Below are 14,589 nucleotides of genomic sequence, written 5' to 3'. Positions count from 1 at the left end.
TCCCTCGAAATTGTTTCTACACTATTAATCATTCAAGCTATCAAGTTTGGTGACAATCTGATAAACGAAAGCATGAAAAATAGAGTTTGAAGTCACACAGGTCAAGATTCGGTACAGTTGGCGCAGCATCCATGCCTAGTGACTCCATTCAAGTTGATCCTACAGTTTATGATTGTGATGTGGAACAGGTACATGTAAGTAAATAGAATGCAAGTCAGGCTTGCCCTCTTGGTGCTGCAGGCATGAGTAGTTCAGAAGTGTGACGATATTCCGTATACATCACTACCTTCTTTACAACACCAGAGTGCAAAACGATGATTGGTGGCTGGCCTTCCAAATTGTGTTCAGGGACCTCTGCGCCGGCAGTTTGAGCATTGTCCCAAAGCTTGCCATACTGATAGATGTACTGACCAATACCACTGACATCCACTCCCTTGCACACTTTCACTCAGACCATGATTTCAGCATAATTGTATTTCATTGATATGAGCGAATACTCGCGTTTTGTAGCACGTGAAGATGTTGCCCCAAAGCGTTCAGCCGGTTTGAGTTTTTAGGAATCCCCTTTCTCACCACAGGCAGCAGCCAGCTTGGCGTCGTCTGGCAAGGTAGAGTACTGATAATACTACGCTCAGATTTGCGCCGTGAGAAGCCCTCCATGAGTGTCTGCAACATCATTGTTGTCGATGTAGAAATACGGATCGCTCAGCGGGTCGACATTCAGCTTCTCCTCGCAGTCGCTATTACTCCAGCACCGACTATCGTCGCCACCAGTATCCAGTGTCGATTTTATGAGGGCTCTTCGTTGCTATGCATATGAGACTCGCCACTGCTGGACAAACTCAGCGAGATCGCCACCAAAGAAATAATTCCGATCGCGAACTAACTTTCAGCGCCGCTTCGTACAGGGAGTCTCACGCAGACAACAAACTCCTAAGACTTTGTCGCGACACCTGTCGCCATCGCTGTGTCTAAACTCAACCTCCGTGTGCCGAGCTCTCACCTAGCGCTAAAATCAATTGACCAGAGAAATTGAAGACACTTGAAACTCCTTTGACAACAAAGACACCCACTCGATCGAAAAAGAATCTTCAAAAGCCAGCTCACTGCGCGTCCCACACTTTGACGTCACATTTTGATGATTGATATCAAGTACACAAGTGCTGGTTTTCGCTGGCCGGGGCTCCTGCAGGCCTGGTATCGAATCATTCGCAAAGGGCACCCACATTTTAGACCTTCCTTGCTTACTACGTTAGCTCACTGTAACAAGTACAGTCATGTATACGTACGAGTCGTACTAGGTCCTACTACAAGTAAGTGCTTTCAAGCTTGCCAAAAGTCAGTTGATCATCTGCAAAGCAGCTGAAGAGAATCATTTTTTTTCCGTTGAAAACTTGCTGTTGAAGATTTTGATTGCAGATGTGCCAAGAAGAACTGTCGCAAGAGACATCAGTCACTGATGTAACGCGCTCCCTGCATGCGACTGAACTGAAGATCTGAAAAAGCAATGGAGCAAGAGTCAGCCCAGAATGTACTGGATAGTGTTCTCTTTGATGTGTGGGCAGCAGCAGTACTACCTCTGTTGTCACTTGCTGACATCTTTCAGCTATGCGGAGTTACGAGACACGTCCAGGAGCTGCTGCGTAATGAAAACACATTCAGGCGTCTGTGCCAGGTGAGTGATGCTTCTTTTCCGAAACTCGATTTCAAACCCGGGTTCAATAATATAATAATTGCTCGAAGGAGTTCGGAAAGACGTTCCTGTTGGAGACAGTCCTTCCTTCTTCTCTTTGACTAGCTGTTTCCAATCTTTTTTTTTAGAGATAGACTTTCGGTTGACAGACCTCTTTGAAATTGATGGCGTCCGGTAACTTGCGACTATATTCCAGACTTTGCGAATCCTATTAGTGACACGTAAATATATAAATTTTTTCATAAGGATGTGAGCTGCCTGATGGTACGAGGTGATTCGTCATTTTTCAACATTGCGTCATTTCTTACCAAATATCTCATTTCCAGAGCCTGCAAAAAGCCAGGTGAAATTTCCCTTTGCTATTGGCATTGCGAATGTGCTGTCCAATTCGCCTCCAAAATTGAGACTGATAGTTCTCCAGGAAGTGACATTGTAAGAGCTTTCTGTCTGCATGTGCGCGATGTTTACAGTAAAATAGAGTATAAAAAATCTATAGGCGATGGTTTCAACCTCCAGTGACAGAAAGTTTAGCTGAGGAGGAAGCATGTGATAGCTTCATACTAGAAGCGACACCTGGGAAGGAGCCGGTGTTTCGACCCTGGCAATGGCCAAACATTGGCAATTACTGAATTCACTAACCGATGTTGACCACAATTGCATATGCAATCATGTTGATACACCTGTTGCTATGCAAACTTGAATTCTTGTATTTGGATCAACATGATCTTGATCCAGTCTTGCTGGACCACCCTGGATATGTAGGATCTCTTTCTTTTGAAAATTAATTGAAATTGTGCTGCTAAAGCCTATTACTAATTTACTTTGATCAAGAGTGCAAAAACAAGAGTTTGCAACTGTGGTTATGGGTGGATGCGCGCCAGGCTGTCTTTATTACGTAATTTGCCTCCATCACGCTCTGAAGCATGTACTCAAACCTACATGTACAATTTCTCAGACAAGCCCGATCGTTTTTGCTTGATTCGTTCCAGCAGGGGCGTACATAGGGCGGTTCCCGGGATGCCCGGGAACCAGTAAAAAAAATCCATGTGGGTACAGAGAATTTGTTGATCCAGGCCCAGCGCTCACAGTGCAAGTGCATGCCTGGCATCCGCCTGACGGTCCGATCGAGGACGGTGACTAGCCCAGGTGCGAAAGTAGTGCTGGGACACAGCGTAGATCTACTGAACTGGGTTCAACAACGTCTCTACTACAGTGTAGTTACATCGCCGGATTCCTCGATCTCAGAGTCAAATTTTCCTTTGGAGTTTGTTTTGACAAAGTAATTAGTTGGTCGTGTTTTGACAATGCTTTCGCTTTGTGGAAAAGAAAAAATGAAGCGTCGACATCCAGAGGGCCAGCGCTCTATTCAGAGCTATTTTGAGCTGCAGACAAAGCGTGTAGCCAGTGCTAGTGGCGAAGGTCAAGCGATAGATGAGAATGCAGACGCACCTGACTTGCAAGCGAAGTCTGCATCCAACGAGCAGCGTTGAGGAAGAAATCGTCGGCGAAGCTGTAGAGCGACCGTTGTTGGAAGCTGCTGGATCATCCAAAACTAACTTCAATGACATGGGAGTGTGTTGGACGGGATATTCTGAAAGTCGACGTCCACAGCGGAATCCAGTCCCCGAAATTTGCTGGACACGGAAAAGCTTTCCGTCATCGACAATCATTGTGCGCCACTGAAGGCGAAGGATTTCGTTTCCTGTGCGTGTCCAGACGGATGGCAACCAGCGCCACTTTCAACTATCCTTGTTAGAGGAGTTACCCTGGGTAGTCTTTTGACAGGCATGCAATGGTGGCTTCTGCTTGCCCTGTGTGATGTTTGCTCCAGATGATTCGAAACTTAGGCAGCTTTCAAGACCGCATGCAATCGTCATGTTGAACAAAACATCCATAAAACGGGAAAAATTCTGTCCTTTAAAATCATAAATGCGTAGCAATGACATCATCGTCCACCAGCTTGTGGATGTTAATTTCACCCAGTCTGAGGAGAATATGCAGAATTCTGTGGGATACGAAAAACAGCACTTCAATTGTGTGGAATGTTGGTGCATCAGTTGGCATGGGAACCACTCCTGGAGGCGAGCGGCGTACGCCCCTGTTCCAGTACCTACGCCATCTCTAAATTTTGAGGCATGAACTCCAGTTCCGCACGAAAGTTCATTTCCAACCAGAGGGAAAGTGCGGTGTTTGATTTCCCGCAGTGCGCGCATTGCAACTGAATGATAAAATGAAGCATTCCTGAAGGCAGCGCGCCGCGCATCTGGCCCATAGAAAAGAGGGCACAGTTGCATACTCTTGTTTATGGACTCTTGATATGATGTGAAGAAATAACCACAAAACATAATGTGGAAAATAGCCTTATTTCTCCCAACACGATGGAGAATGTGAATGACAAACCCACCAAGGCAATCTACGGACATTAGTACTACATCCTCCGAGAAAGAAATGGAAAGATTCGCACCCCGAACCCTACAGAAGGCTTTTCTACTTTCGTGTTAAATAATAGCGAATCACCTCGTACTGTTATTTTTTATTTTTTATTTCGGCCGGGAATGCAGCACAGTATTCATGCCATCTTAGGGGTAAGACACGGGGCCGGGAAGTAATCCTACAGTGATGTAATTCGGCCTTACAACAAGGGATTAAAAGCTCGCTCGGCTCGACTCTGCTGAGTGATGACCACCAATACCGTGGTATGGTGAGCTTTGTCATGGGGATTTTGGAGTCAGCTATTCGACAGATACTACACGTAGTGCACAGACCCTGAGGTACAGCACTTGTCCAGGATGCACAGTACATCATATCTGCTCATTGCTACATCTGCTTAGATCGTTCCGCTTCCAGCTACTTTATATGGATAAAATCACATCAAAACTTGACAAGTTTCTGGGTAGACAAGAAAGATATAATAGTAAAGTAAGATGGCAATAAATAAGATAAATTGTGCACTCATAACAACAGCAAAAAATGAAGAAAGTTAAGTTCCACAACGTTTTCTTGTGACTGTCATCAGTGGAACGCCGTCACATAAAAAATGTAATAACTAAAACACCCGTACAGAAAGCGAAGTTTGCACCTTTGCAATGTGTGAATATGGTGTATGTGAGAAAGGTAGTGGCAGATGAATGGATACTGTGTGAATGAATGTAATGGCGCGTGTGTATTACTTGAAGAGTGTGAATGATACATAGCGGAAGGGGAACAACTTGAAAACAGAGCAGAACCGAGGAGAAGCAAGAGACTAGCAGAGGCACGATTGACACAAGTAGAGAACACAAGGCAAGGAGACACAGGAGGAAGCACAAGCAGGGCACAGAACGAATCAAGGAGAGGGAAGCGGTGTCGCGAGGAGATGGAGACTGATGATGACGAATACGAGGGCGATGGAATGGACGGCGGCATTGGAGTGGAGGTGGAGGATGAGAGTAGTGATGAGGAGGAGTTTGATATTGACAAGAGGAAGGCTGCAGTGTACAAGCATTTGGTGTCCAGTGCAGAATGTCGTAAGGTGTTTGACGATTCCTGGTTTAGTGTTATTCGTTGCCCACGTTTCTTCAGGCAATTGCAGGTGTTGGAAGCTGTGTATATTCGTACTCGTGACCCTGTGCTATGTAAACAGAAAGAAAACGTTGTATCACTCACACTCTTCAAGTAATACACACGCACCATTACATTCATTCACACAGTATCTATTCATCTGCCACTACCTTTCTCACATAAAACTATATTCACACATTGCAAAGGTGCAAACTTCGCTTTCTGTACTTGCTGGCTGCTGTATTTCTACCTGAAACCATATCAGCTACATGTATGTAAGTGGCCAAGTGCAGACATGAGAACAAATTCTATCTATCAAACTTCACACCTCCAGTTACATAAACCAGGATTACACCTGATGTCTGGCGCTGATCTTGCAAGTACATGCATAGAATCACCGCTTGACCTTATTTGCGCTTAGATTCACTGATTCCACTAGCACCTTACCACATTATATCAAGAACATTCATTGAGGTTTTGTAATCATTGCTGTCTGATGATCGCCACAGGCGTGAAACTCTGAGTCACAGCCAACCCAAGCTCCGTATCCCATTCTATTCTTTTTGGTTTATTTGTTTTGTTTTTGTATGGAAGTGTGTGGTTTAGTTATTACATTTTTTATGTGACGGCGTTCCACTGATGACAGTCACAAGAAAACGTTGTGAAAGTTAACTTTCTTCATTTTTTGCTGTTATGAGTGCACAATATATCTTATTTATTGCCAATTTACGATTGCGTAGTTGTTCTTATTGCGATACGTTCTAACAATAATGAAATGCCTTTTGTTGGCTCTTCTGCCTGGATTTCGTTGACAGATGCATTAAGCCCATGGATCCTTCCATGAGTGACATGCGAACTGTAACTATTGTTATTATTATTATTATTATTATTATTATTTTAAAACGAAGGTAAGTTATGGGTCGCAAATATCCACGCAAACACACATCCAGTCATAATAAGGCACTTGTCATAAGTATCCGAACGTTTTCGGTCCCTTCTCATCAAGGATTATACAGGGAATGGCTCAAGCTGGAAAGACTAAAACTTATATAGCGTAAAGATAATTAGATAACAACACTCGTGACAAGGTGGAAAATTATCAAGTTTAGCACGACACAAAACTCGAAGGAAAATAATAATAGTGACAACAACATAGTGAGCAAATTAAGTTACATTGTTACCACCTCGACGAGGAGTAACACCAAACAATTGTAGCGACAACACATTTTCTTTCTGTACGCAAAGTTCAGGATCTAACTTACGGATATACAAAGCTTCTAACACAGCCAAATGTAACGCACATCTACCACGTGACAATATTGAGAAAACATTATCACTGTACAACTCACGACAATTGGTACGGGCTGACAGATGTTGCTTGATTGACGAAGTGCGATTCTTAGCTCCATTGGGTGTTGTCTCCTCCAATGTCCCGTCATCTCGCCTCTTCGTGGCATCACCACTATCTGTCTCTTCGCGTTTCCGCGGCCTTCCACGTTTCTTGACACTAACCGTTGGGTGCGCGATACCCGGTGTCCTTTCCGTTACGTCTCCTCCATTGCGGATTTCTATTGAGCTTCTTACTCCAACTTGTCCGGTGTCCGATATTGAGGTTAGTTTTCGCGGTCTACCACGTTTTCGAATATTGACTGTTGTTGTCACTTCCGTTGTCGTTGTACGTTCGTCCTCATCAGTCCGTATTTTCACTTGGCTTCTCGTCACCCTTTCCGACGCCGACAGATCCTTTGTCAGTTTCGGTGGTTTACGTGTGGGTCTTTCACCATCTTTTATGCTGTTCTCAGCTGGCCCGTGTCCTACACACGCAGAGGAGGACGGGCATGCAGTCACATCTTCACGGGAAGAAGAAGATCCACCGATGGACTGGACAGCACATTTTGGAGGACGACCACGGCGAGGACGACAATCGCGCGCATCAAGCGGAACACAACTTAACGGCACATGTTGACGAATGCGTGCGCCCAGGTGCTGAAGGGTTCTACCTACATACCGATCTTCACATTGTCGGCATTGAAAGAAATAGATAAGGTTACTTTTACTAAGGGTAGGTAGAACATCCTTCTTCACACCGAACGCACGCACTGTCCCAAATATGACGTACAGCTTGACGCACGGATATGATGGACATACGATACCACGAACATCCTTCTCCACGAGCGCAGAACCGGTGCCAACCCAGGGTAAACGGAGCACCACAGGGCAACGGTCAGGTCCAAATTGGATAGGCTTGTCTGTCACCGGTTTTTCGTTGATTAGCTTGGCCAGAAATTCCTTTGGATAGCCGTTGTTCGTAAATATTGATGTCAGTCTGTCTAATTCGTCCTGCAATAGATGAGGGGAACATATTCTATGTGCACGATAAACTAGCGCCTTCACAAGATGTCTCTTCGATTTCGTTGGAGTATAGCTCCCCCACGGAATGTAGAGGCCGGTGAACGTTGGCTTCCTATAGATAGTGGTGTCCAAACTCTTAGTGTTAATATTCCGTGATATTTGTACATCCAAGAAGGATAAGCTGCCGTTTTGTTCCGCTTCCGACGTGAATCTCAACGCCGGGTGGAGACTATTCAGAGTTAGTAGAAAAGTCCCACAGACATCCTCATCCTCATCGTGACAGTACACATCGTCTACAAAACGACAGTACATAGAGGGCCACAATGATGGACTAATGGACGCTTCACAGAACCCTACAAAGATATTAGCCAATACAGGACCAAGCGGCGAGCCCATGGCAACGCCATCTATTTGTTAACTTGATAATTTTCCACCTTGTCACGAGTGTTGTTATCTAATTATCTTTACGCTATATAAGTTTTAGTCTTTCCAGCTTGAGCCATTCCCTGTATAATCCTTGATGAGAAGGGACCGAAAACGTTCGGATACTTATGACAAGTGCCTTATTATGACTGGATGTGTGTTTGCGTGGATATTTGCGACCCATAACTTACCTTCGTTTTAAAGTATTATCCGCCTCCGACCTCTTTAAAAAAAATTATTATTATTATTATTATTCAACGCAATAAATAGAGTAAGCTGCGCACTCAGTACAAACACCATAAGCAAAACTTGTTTTCATGTAAATAAAGAAGCTTGTTCCTAAACGTTTTCGTCGCCATCTCATCAGAGGATTTGCCAGTTTTGCTTATGGTGTTTGTACTGAGTGCGCAGCTTACTCTATTTATTGCGTTGATTACATTTTTATCTCCACGGAAGCTTTTTAATTATTATTATTATTATTATTATTATTATTATTATTATTATGTCTCCTTTATTCACTTCTTTCGAAGGCGATAAGCCAGAGCCACCGGGAAATATTTCCATGGGTGGGACAGCAAAAAGAAAGTGAAAAAAAAATTAAAAAAAAATAAAACCAAAGGGACAAGAAATAGTTGAAGGAAGAGGAAGAAAGGAAAGAAACTCAATCCGAACTCCAACATCAAACAATAATAAAGAATTTGCAGCGACAGGCAAAGTACATCAACCAATGAAGAGAGTAACAAAGGAAATATCAGTCTTTATCAGTCGTTATTCAAGTCTCTTAGCTATTGAACATGCAAACGCAGCAGAGGTGCATCTACATGTTAAGGATAGTTCTTAGTATTTTAATCGAACCTTGGATAGCCTCCTGTTGCACAATAGCCAGGTCTCCTCCCTGCACAGTCCGAAGGCATTGAGGAGTCTCCCCCACCAAGCCTCCCAGGGCACCGACAACCACAGGGATCACGTCAACCTGGGCGAGGGACCAAATCCTGAAAATCTCCCGCTTCAAATCATAATATTTCGAGCGCTTTTCAGCCATTTTCTTATTGATGTTGTTCTCACCAGGAACAATTATTATTATTGATATTAACTGGTTTGAGGGAAAGAGACAAACGGGAAAGGTCTGAAGAAAAAATTGACTGTCACCACCAGGACTCGAACCAGGGACCCTCGCTTGTAGCCAGCGATGCTCTAACCACTGAGCTATGGTGTAGTCATCATCCCAGCAGAGACCATTCAACGTTTTCTTCAGACTTCGTAACTTTTTTGATATTATTATTAATAATACTACCTCCGACAAGCGAAACTTGGCGCGTTTTTTTTACTTCAAATTGCTCGAAATAACACACACTTTACAATCAAACTAATGATTGACTCACCAAAATACAACTTTGTATTGCTCAACAAGGACATTAGAGACGTCAGTTAGGCTGAATCACTCTCCTCTGATTCAGAGATCGCAGTTTCTTCTGGAGAGGAATTGTCCCTGCTTTGAGACGAAAGTGCGACAAGAGCGGATTCAGTTGCAGCAAGTACCGTGGCTTTGTTGTGATCGCCCTGGAAATCTCGATGTCCCTCCTGTGTGCTGTGCTTGAGCCACGATGTCGAGGGTAGTCATCTCCGCCGCCAGTATCCAGGTTGACGTGGTAAGAACTGTGCAACGCCTCCACCCGTGCCTGGACTCCAACTCTTTTTGCCGGGTATTCTCGCCAACAGTCCAAAATAATTGCCTGCAGCAATTCCTGGCGATTTCCTTTAGCCAACAGAGACTCATCGCTCTGGAGGCTATTGAAAGATGCCAGGATTGTTTGGCATGGGCATATGGACTCTGTGCTGGCTAACTGATCAAGTGGAGAGAGAGAGAGAGAACTCCTTGGTTTTGCATTGAAACGCGAAAGCACGACGATTCTCCTTCGCAGAATGACCCGCGCACTGTTGTGCTGGTACAAGAGAGACTGGCCTGCCTCTGACTAAGTCCGAGTCATGTGCCACTCTGACTCACCAGCTCGTCGCTTGGCTTCCACCACCCGGTTGCATGGAGCTACAAGTAGGTCGTAGAACAAACCTCACAGCCTTGTGAAGTTGTGGTACCAACACAAAAAAATCGAAAAAATGCGCCAAGTTTCGCTTGTCGGAGGTAGTAGGAATTATTATTATTATTACCCTCGCTACAAGCGAGGGTTCCTGGTTCCTGGTTCCTGGTTCCTGGTTCGAGTCCTGATGGTGACAGTCAATGTTTTCTTCAGACTTTTCCCGTTTGTCTCTTTCCCTCAAACTAGTGAAGATTATTATTATTATTATTATTATTGCCATTTTACGACTATTGTTTCCTCGTCGATTGTTTAAGTAAACTAAGAGTTGGTCATTCAACAGATACCAGTACACTATTTTCTATGGTTCAGTATCCATCTCGTCCCAAGGATTTTACTGGTAAAACCAAAATTTGCTCATTGCCAGGATTCACCACAGGCATCATGATGAATATCACGGGAAGTCTCTAAAATTGAAGAATATTTGTCAGAAGTTTGTTGGCAATGTGGTGAGTACAGATAAGAGGACACAAATGTCAGGGAGGCAGATAACAAATCGAACCAATCCTGAATGGTCAAGCTGGAAATAGAGTACTGATGTACTACAAAACCACAGTACAGTGTACTGCCTAATGACACTACTGATTTGCAAACGCAACGTGACCATCATTGCGTGAAATGTGTGACGTCTATCCAGTACAATACCAGTTCAAACCATGTAATCCTATAAACTGCCACTTATACATGTGATAATCAAATAATGTGTCTGTTCATAATAATAATTATTGATTTATGTTAGCAATGAAAAGTATGAATGCCGCAGACATCACCACGCAACATGACAATTTGTTCAAGGTTTGGTTTTGTGTGTTTCCAAAATCGATTTTCACGTTGCGATCATCAGTGGAAATACGCAACTAAAGAGATCAAGGGAAAAACAAAGGTTAAAAATCCAAAGAAGTGTGACACATGACGGGTAACTTGTGGTAAGTATTACAAAAAGTGAGAACTAAAATAAAGAGTAAGTGTGACAAACGGGCATGAACAGTGCAGAAACAACTCATGAACACGGGGTGCAAACTCACGAAAATAACCTAAGTGCTAAAACATGTTCTTTTTGCTTACACAAATCGGGCTTATGCGTACGAATACAAACAGCTTCAAGGACCTTCAACTGCTGGACATAACGGGCACGACACAGTATCCACTGATGATCGTATCCACTGATGATCGCAACGTGAAAATCGATTTTGGAAACACACAAAACCAAACCTTGAACAAATTGTCATGTTGCGTGGTGATGTCTGCGGCATTCATACTTTTCATTGCTATTATTAAACTTTTATCTCCACGTAGATTATTTATTGATTTATGTTGAATTTTTTTTGCCCCATGCATGCAGAATCGCTATCAGATTAGTCCAAATTTGAAACTGTCATACATCACAGTTGCGAAGCACCTCTGCATCGCCACCAGAGTATCCAGCATACGTGAAAGCATACATTTGGCTCCCCACTTCTGCGTTTTCGAGTGCCCTGATCTTCATTATCATTTCCAGGTGTTCAACCAACGACTCCGAACGATTGTGCAGTTGTCCAGCCTAGCGTTGATGCCGCCTAAATCCCATACAATTATCCGGTACAGTCCTCCGCTATCGAAGCGTTTGACCAAAGAACTTTGGCTACCATCAAATATCACTTCTTCCTTCCTACCCAACCTTTCAACTTCATTGATTGAGGAAAAGTGTACAGCAGGAGAAGAGATGATGTACAGATTAGCAGACGTGACGAGTTTGTTGTTGGAGATTTGTGGCTCCCATGAAGAGTACCAAACATGTATCCTGAAAAAATTGGAAGAGGATATTTCGGAGACTGAGTCATACTTGCCCTACGCGAACCGCACTTGCAAGCTAGTCGAGCTTGCAAAATGCTTTGAAAGCGTTGCAAGGAGGGATCCAACATTGCTCTCATCACTAAAATGTGAAACTCTGGTACCAACACTTCCCAAGCACATTACTACTCGGTGGATCTATAACCCATACGACAATATATTAATCGAGAATGATAAGAGTGACCTTCTCAGCGATGACGTGTTGGCGACTCAGAATTGGATCGACTTCACGGTGCGGCTAGCAGAGCGTCACTCATTGCTCAAGCTCCTCATCAGAGGAATCCTACATGTATCGCAGTTTGAGGATTACTTTGTGGCTGTCAGGGAGTACGAAGAGCTCTGGCACAGCCTGCCACAGTCTAGTCGCCCCAGCCAGAAGGTTATCTACTGTGACCTGGGAAGTTACCTACTTACCACATTACCAAGGTCACAGTGTGAAAAGGAACTGACAAAAGAGGAATTGCTGAACGCCATGGAGCTGTTTGGCAGGAAGATTGTTGAGTGTTCGTCCGACCAGTCATCGAGTATGGACCTCTACTTTCTATGGTAGCTGAGCAGAGTCACCTCCAGTGTCTGAACAATGTTCAGCGCCGCGCAATTCCGATATGATGCTATCGGCCATGGGGCAGACCTACCCAGCCTGGTCATCCGTCTTACTGTTGCCTTGCTTGCCTGCCTGTACAAGCTGCACTACTTGCCTGGTCCTCCCCAGCTGCTCTCTGTGGTGCCACCGCACCACATCACCACATCACCTCTACTAGTACTAACCCTAGAACCTGCCGTGAGCACGGTGCTGTCAGTGGCCATGACCACCAGCTCCAACACCAGCTGCCTGCATCTGCCCCGCTGGCACTGAAGCGCTCCTTTACACACTGCAGCATCAGCGATTGGAACTCCCTCCCTGCCGCTCTCCTGTCCCAGCCTCTCCACAGCAAGGGAATGCAATCATTCAAAACGAAAGTTTATCGCCATCTTCGCAGCACAAACTGGCTCTGTGCAGTCCATTCCCTATGAATAGTCTGATGCTATGATAGTTTCTCCCCCACACTAGCTCGTGTTAAACCTTGGGTTTGTGCATCTTTCTGACCTGTACAGCTCCTTCTTCTTCATTTTGTGATGTGGTGCGGTGGCATCTTGCTGCGTTCTGTTGTAGTTGTGATGGTTGTGGTTCTACTGTTGTTGGACCTACAATGCACATACACTACTCGTCTATAGCCTATAAAGCATTGCAATCAGATATTCTTGCCATGAGTTAATCCTGATCATTTTTGGTTTATTTGGCGTACATGTATTGCCAATTGGATTGTACTTGATATTTCCTTTTCTCACAGTTTTTCAAAGTAAAAACGTACTGTACTCTAATTGTTGTGTTTGTTTCCTGTTTCTCTCTATTATCTAACGGCGGAGACCAGCTGGGTGCTAGTTTCCAATAAAATGATTGATAAGTGCTACAAGTATCTTACGATGGACTGAACATCCAGCCATGGCGACAAGAGTATTTCACCAGTAAAATACGGCTTGGAATGTTTTTAACATGAATATCGATGGACTAGCCCCTTCTTTTCATGTCTTGTTTGCAATAAAATAATTATTTGATTGTAAGTGCTACATGTCATGGTATCTAACGATGCCGCAATACCACCATCCCCACTCTCGTCGACCAGGGCTTTACTATGTTCAAATATTAACGTTATTATTATTCCCGTAGCTATGCAGAAGTAACGTCTGGCGCTAGCCAGGGTCCACACAGCTTTAATTCCCGTAGCTATGCAGAAGACGTTACTTCAGTAACGTCTGGAGCTAGCCAGGGTCCACACAGCTTTAGGCTGCGTTTACACGACAACGCACGGCCAGTTTTCCGCTTTCAGTCCCGCATTTCTTTTTTCGTTTTCGTACGTTTACACGATCAAAGCCGATCCGAGGTGGTCTCCGTTTGTATCGTTTTCAAGCGTCTACACGAGAGCAAAGGATCCGCCAAAGTTCGTCATGTGCCAAGTGTTGCCGTGGAAGCACCAATCACACTCAAGTAATGGCTGAAAACAGGTACACGACAACACACGTCACATGACGAAAATTGTAAAAACATTTTTTTTGGATTGTCGGATCCGTGTAAACGGCCGAAAACGAAACAAACATGACGGAAAACGGGGCCAGCACACCGTTTCGACTGTTTACACACCCAAATTTATCCGGCAGAACATTTCCGTTTTCAAATTCTTCCACCTTGGCCAGCGTTTTGGTTTTCTTCCGGGTTGGTGTACAACTTTTACGTTTTGCTCCGCGTACCGTGTAAATGAACCATGGATCCGAAAGGATTTCGTTGCGTTTTCGCCCCCAGCGTTTTCGTGTAAATGCAGCCTTAATTCCCGAAGCTATGCAGAAGACAGTGTCGTATTTTTTTTGGCGGTGTACTATAGTTTTTTTTTTCGAGAGTCGAACAGCATACAAACTTTGCTAGAACTATGCGATTATTACCAGAAAAATAATAATATGTAGCGCAAAATAAAGAGAAGGAAAATAATAACCGGTCAAGCGCTAAATACAAACAGAAGAAAAAGAAATCATAAGCCAATACGCGCTAAACTGCGCTTAAATTATAATGAAGGGAGAAAAACTGGAATCCGCGGAAATTATAACATAAAAATGATACAGAGAAAA

At 44.0% G+C, this 14,589-nt stretch overlaps 1 protein-coding gene across 1 annotated transcript; it reads left to right on the top strand.

Moving 5' to 3' along the window:
• Positions 1-1,472: 1,472 nt before the first annotated feature.
• Positions 1,473-13,475, top strand: LOC135824857 (uncharacterized). Its single transcript, XM_065337580.1, has 2 exons — positions 1,473-1,675; positions 11,444-13,475. Exons 1-2 carry the CDS (start codon positions 1,508-1,510, stop codon positions 12,479-12,481), a joined length of 1,206 nt encoding a protein of 401 aa, XP_065193652.1. The 5' UTR covers positions 1,473-1,507; the 3' UTR covers positions 12,482-13,475.
• Positions 13,476-14,589: the final 1,114 nt, after the last annotated feature.

This window comes from Sycon ciliatum, chromosome 9 (genome assembly GCF_964019385.1).
Source record: "Sycon ciliatum chromosome 9, ocSycCili1.1, whole genome shotgun sequence".
NCBI classification, from domain to species: Eukaryota; Metazoa; Porifera; class Calcarea; order Leucosolenida; family Sycettidae; genus Sycon; species Sycon ciliatum.
Note: the sequence above shows the minus strand (reverse complement) of the source record. Positions and strands in the feature narration are given on the sequence as shown.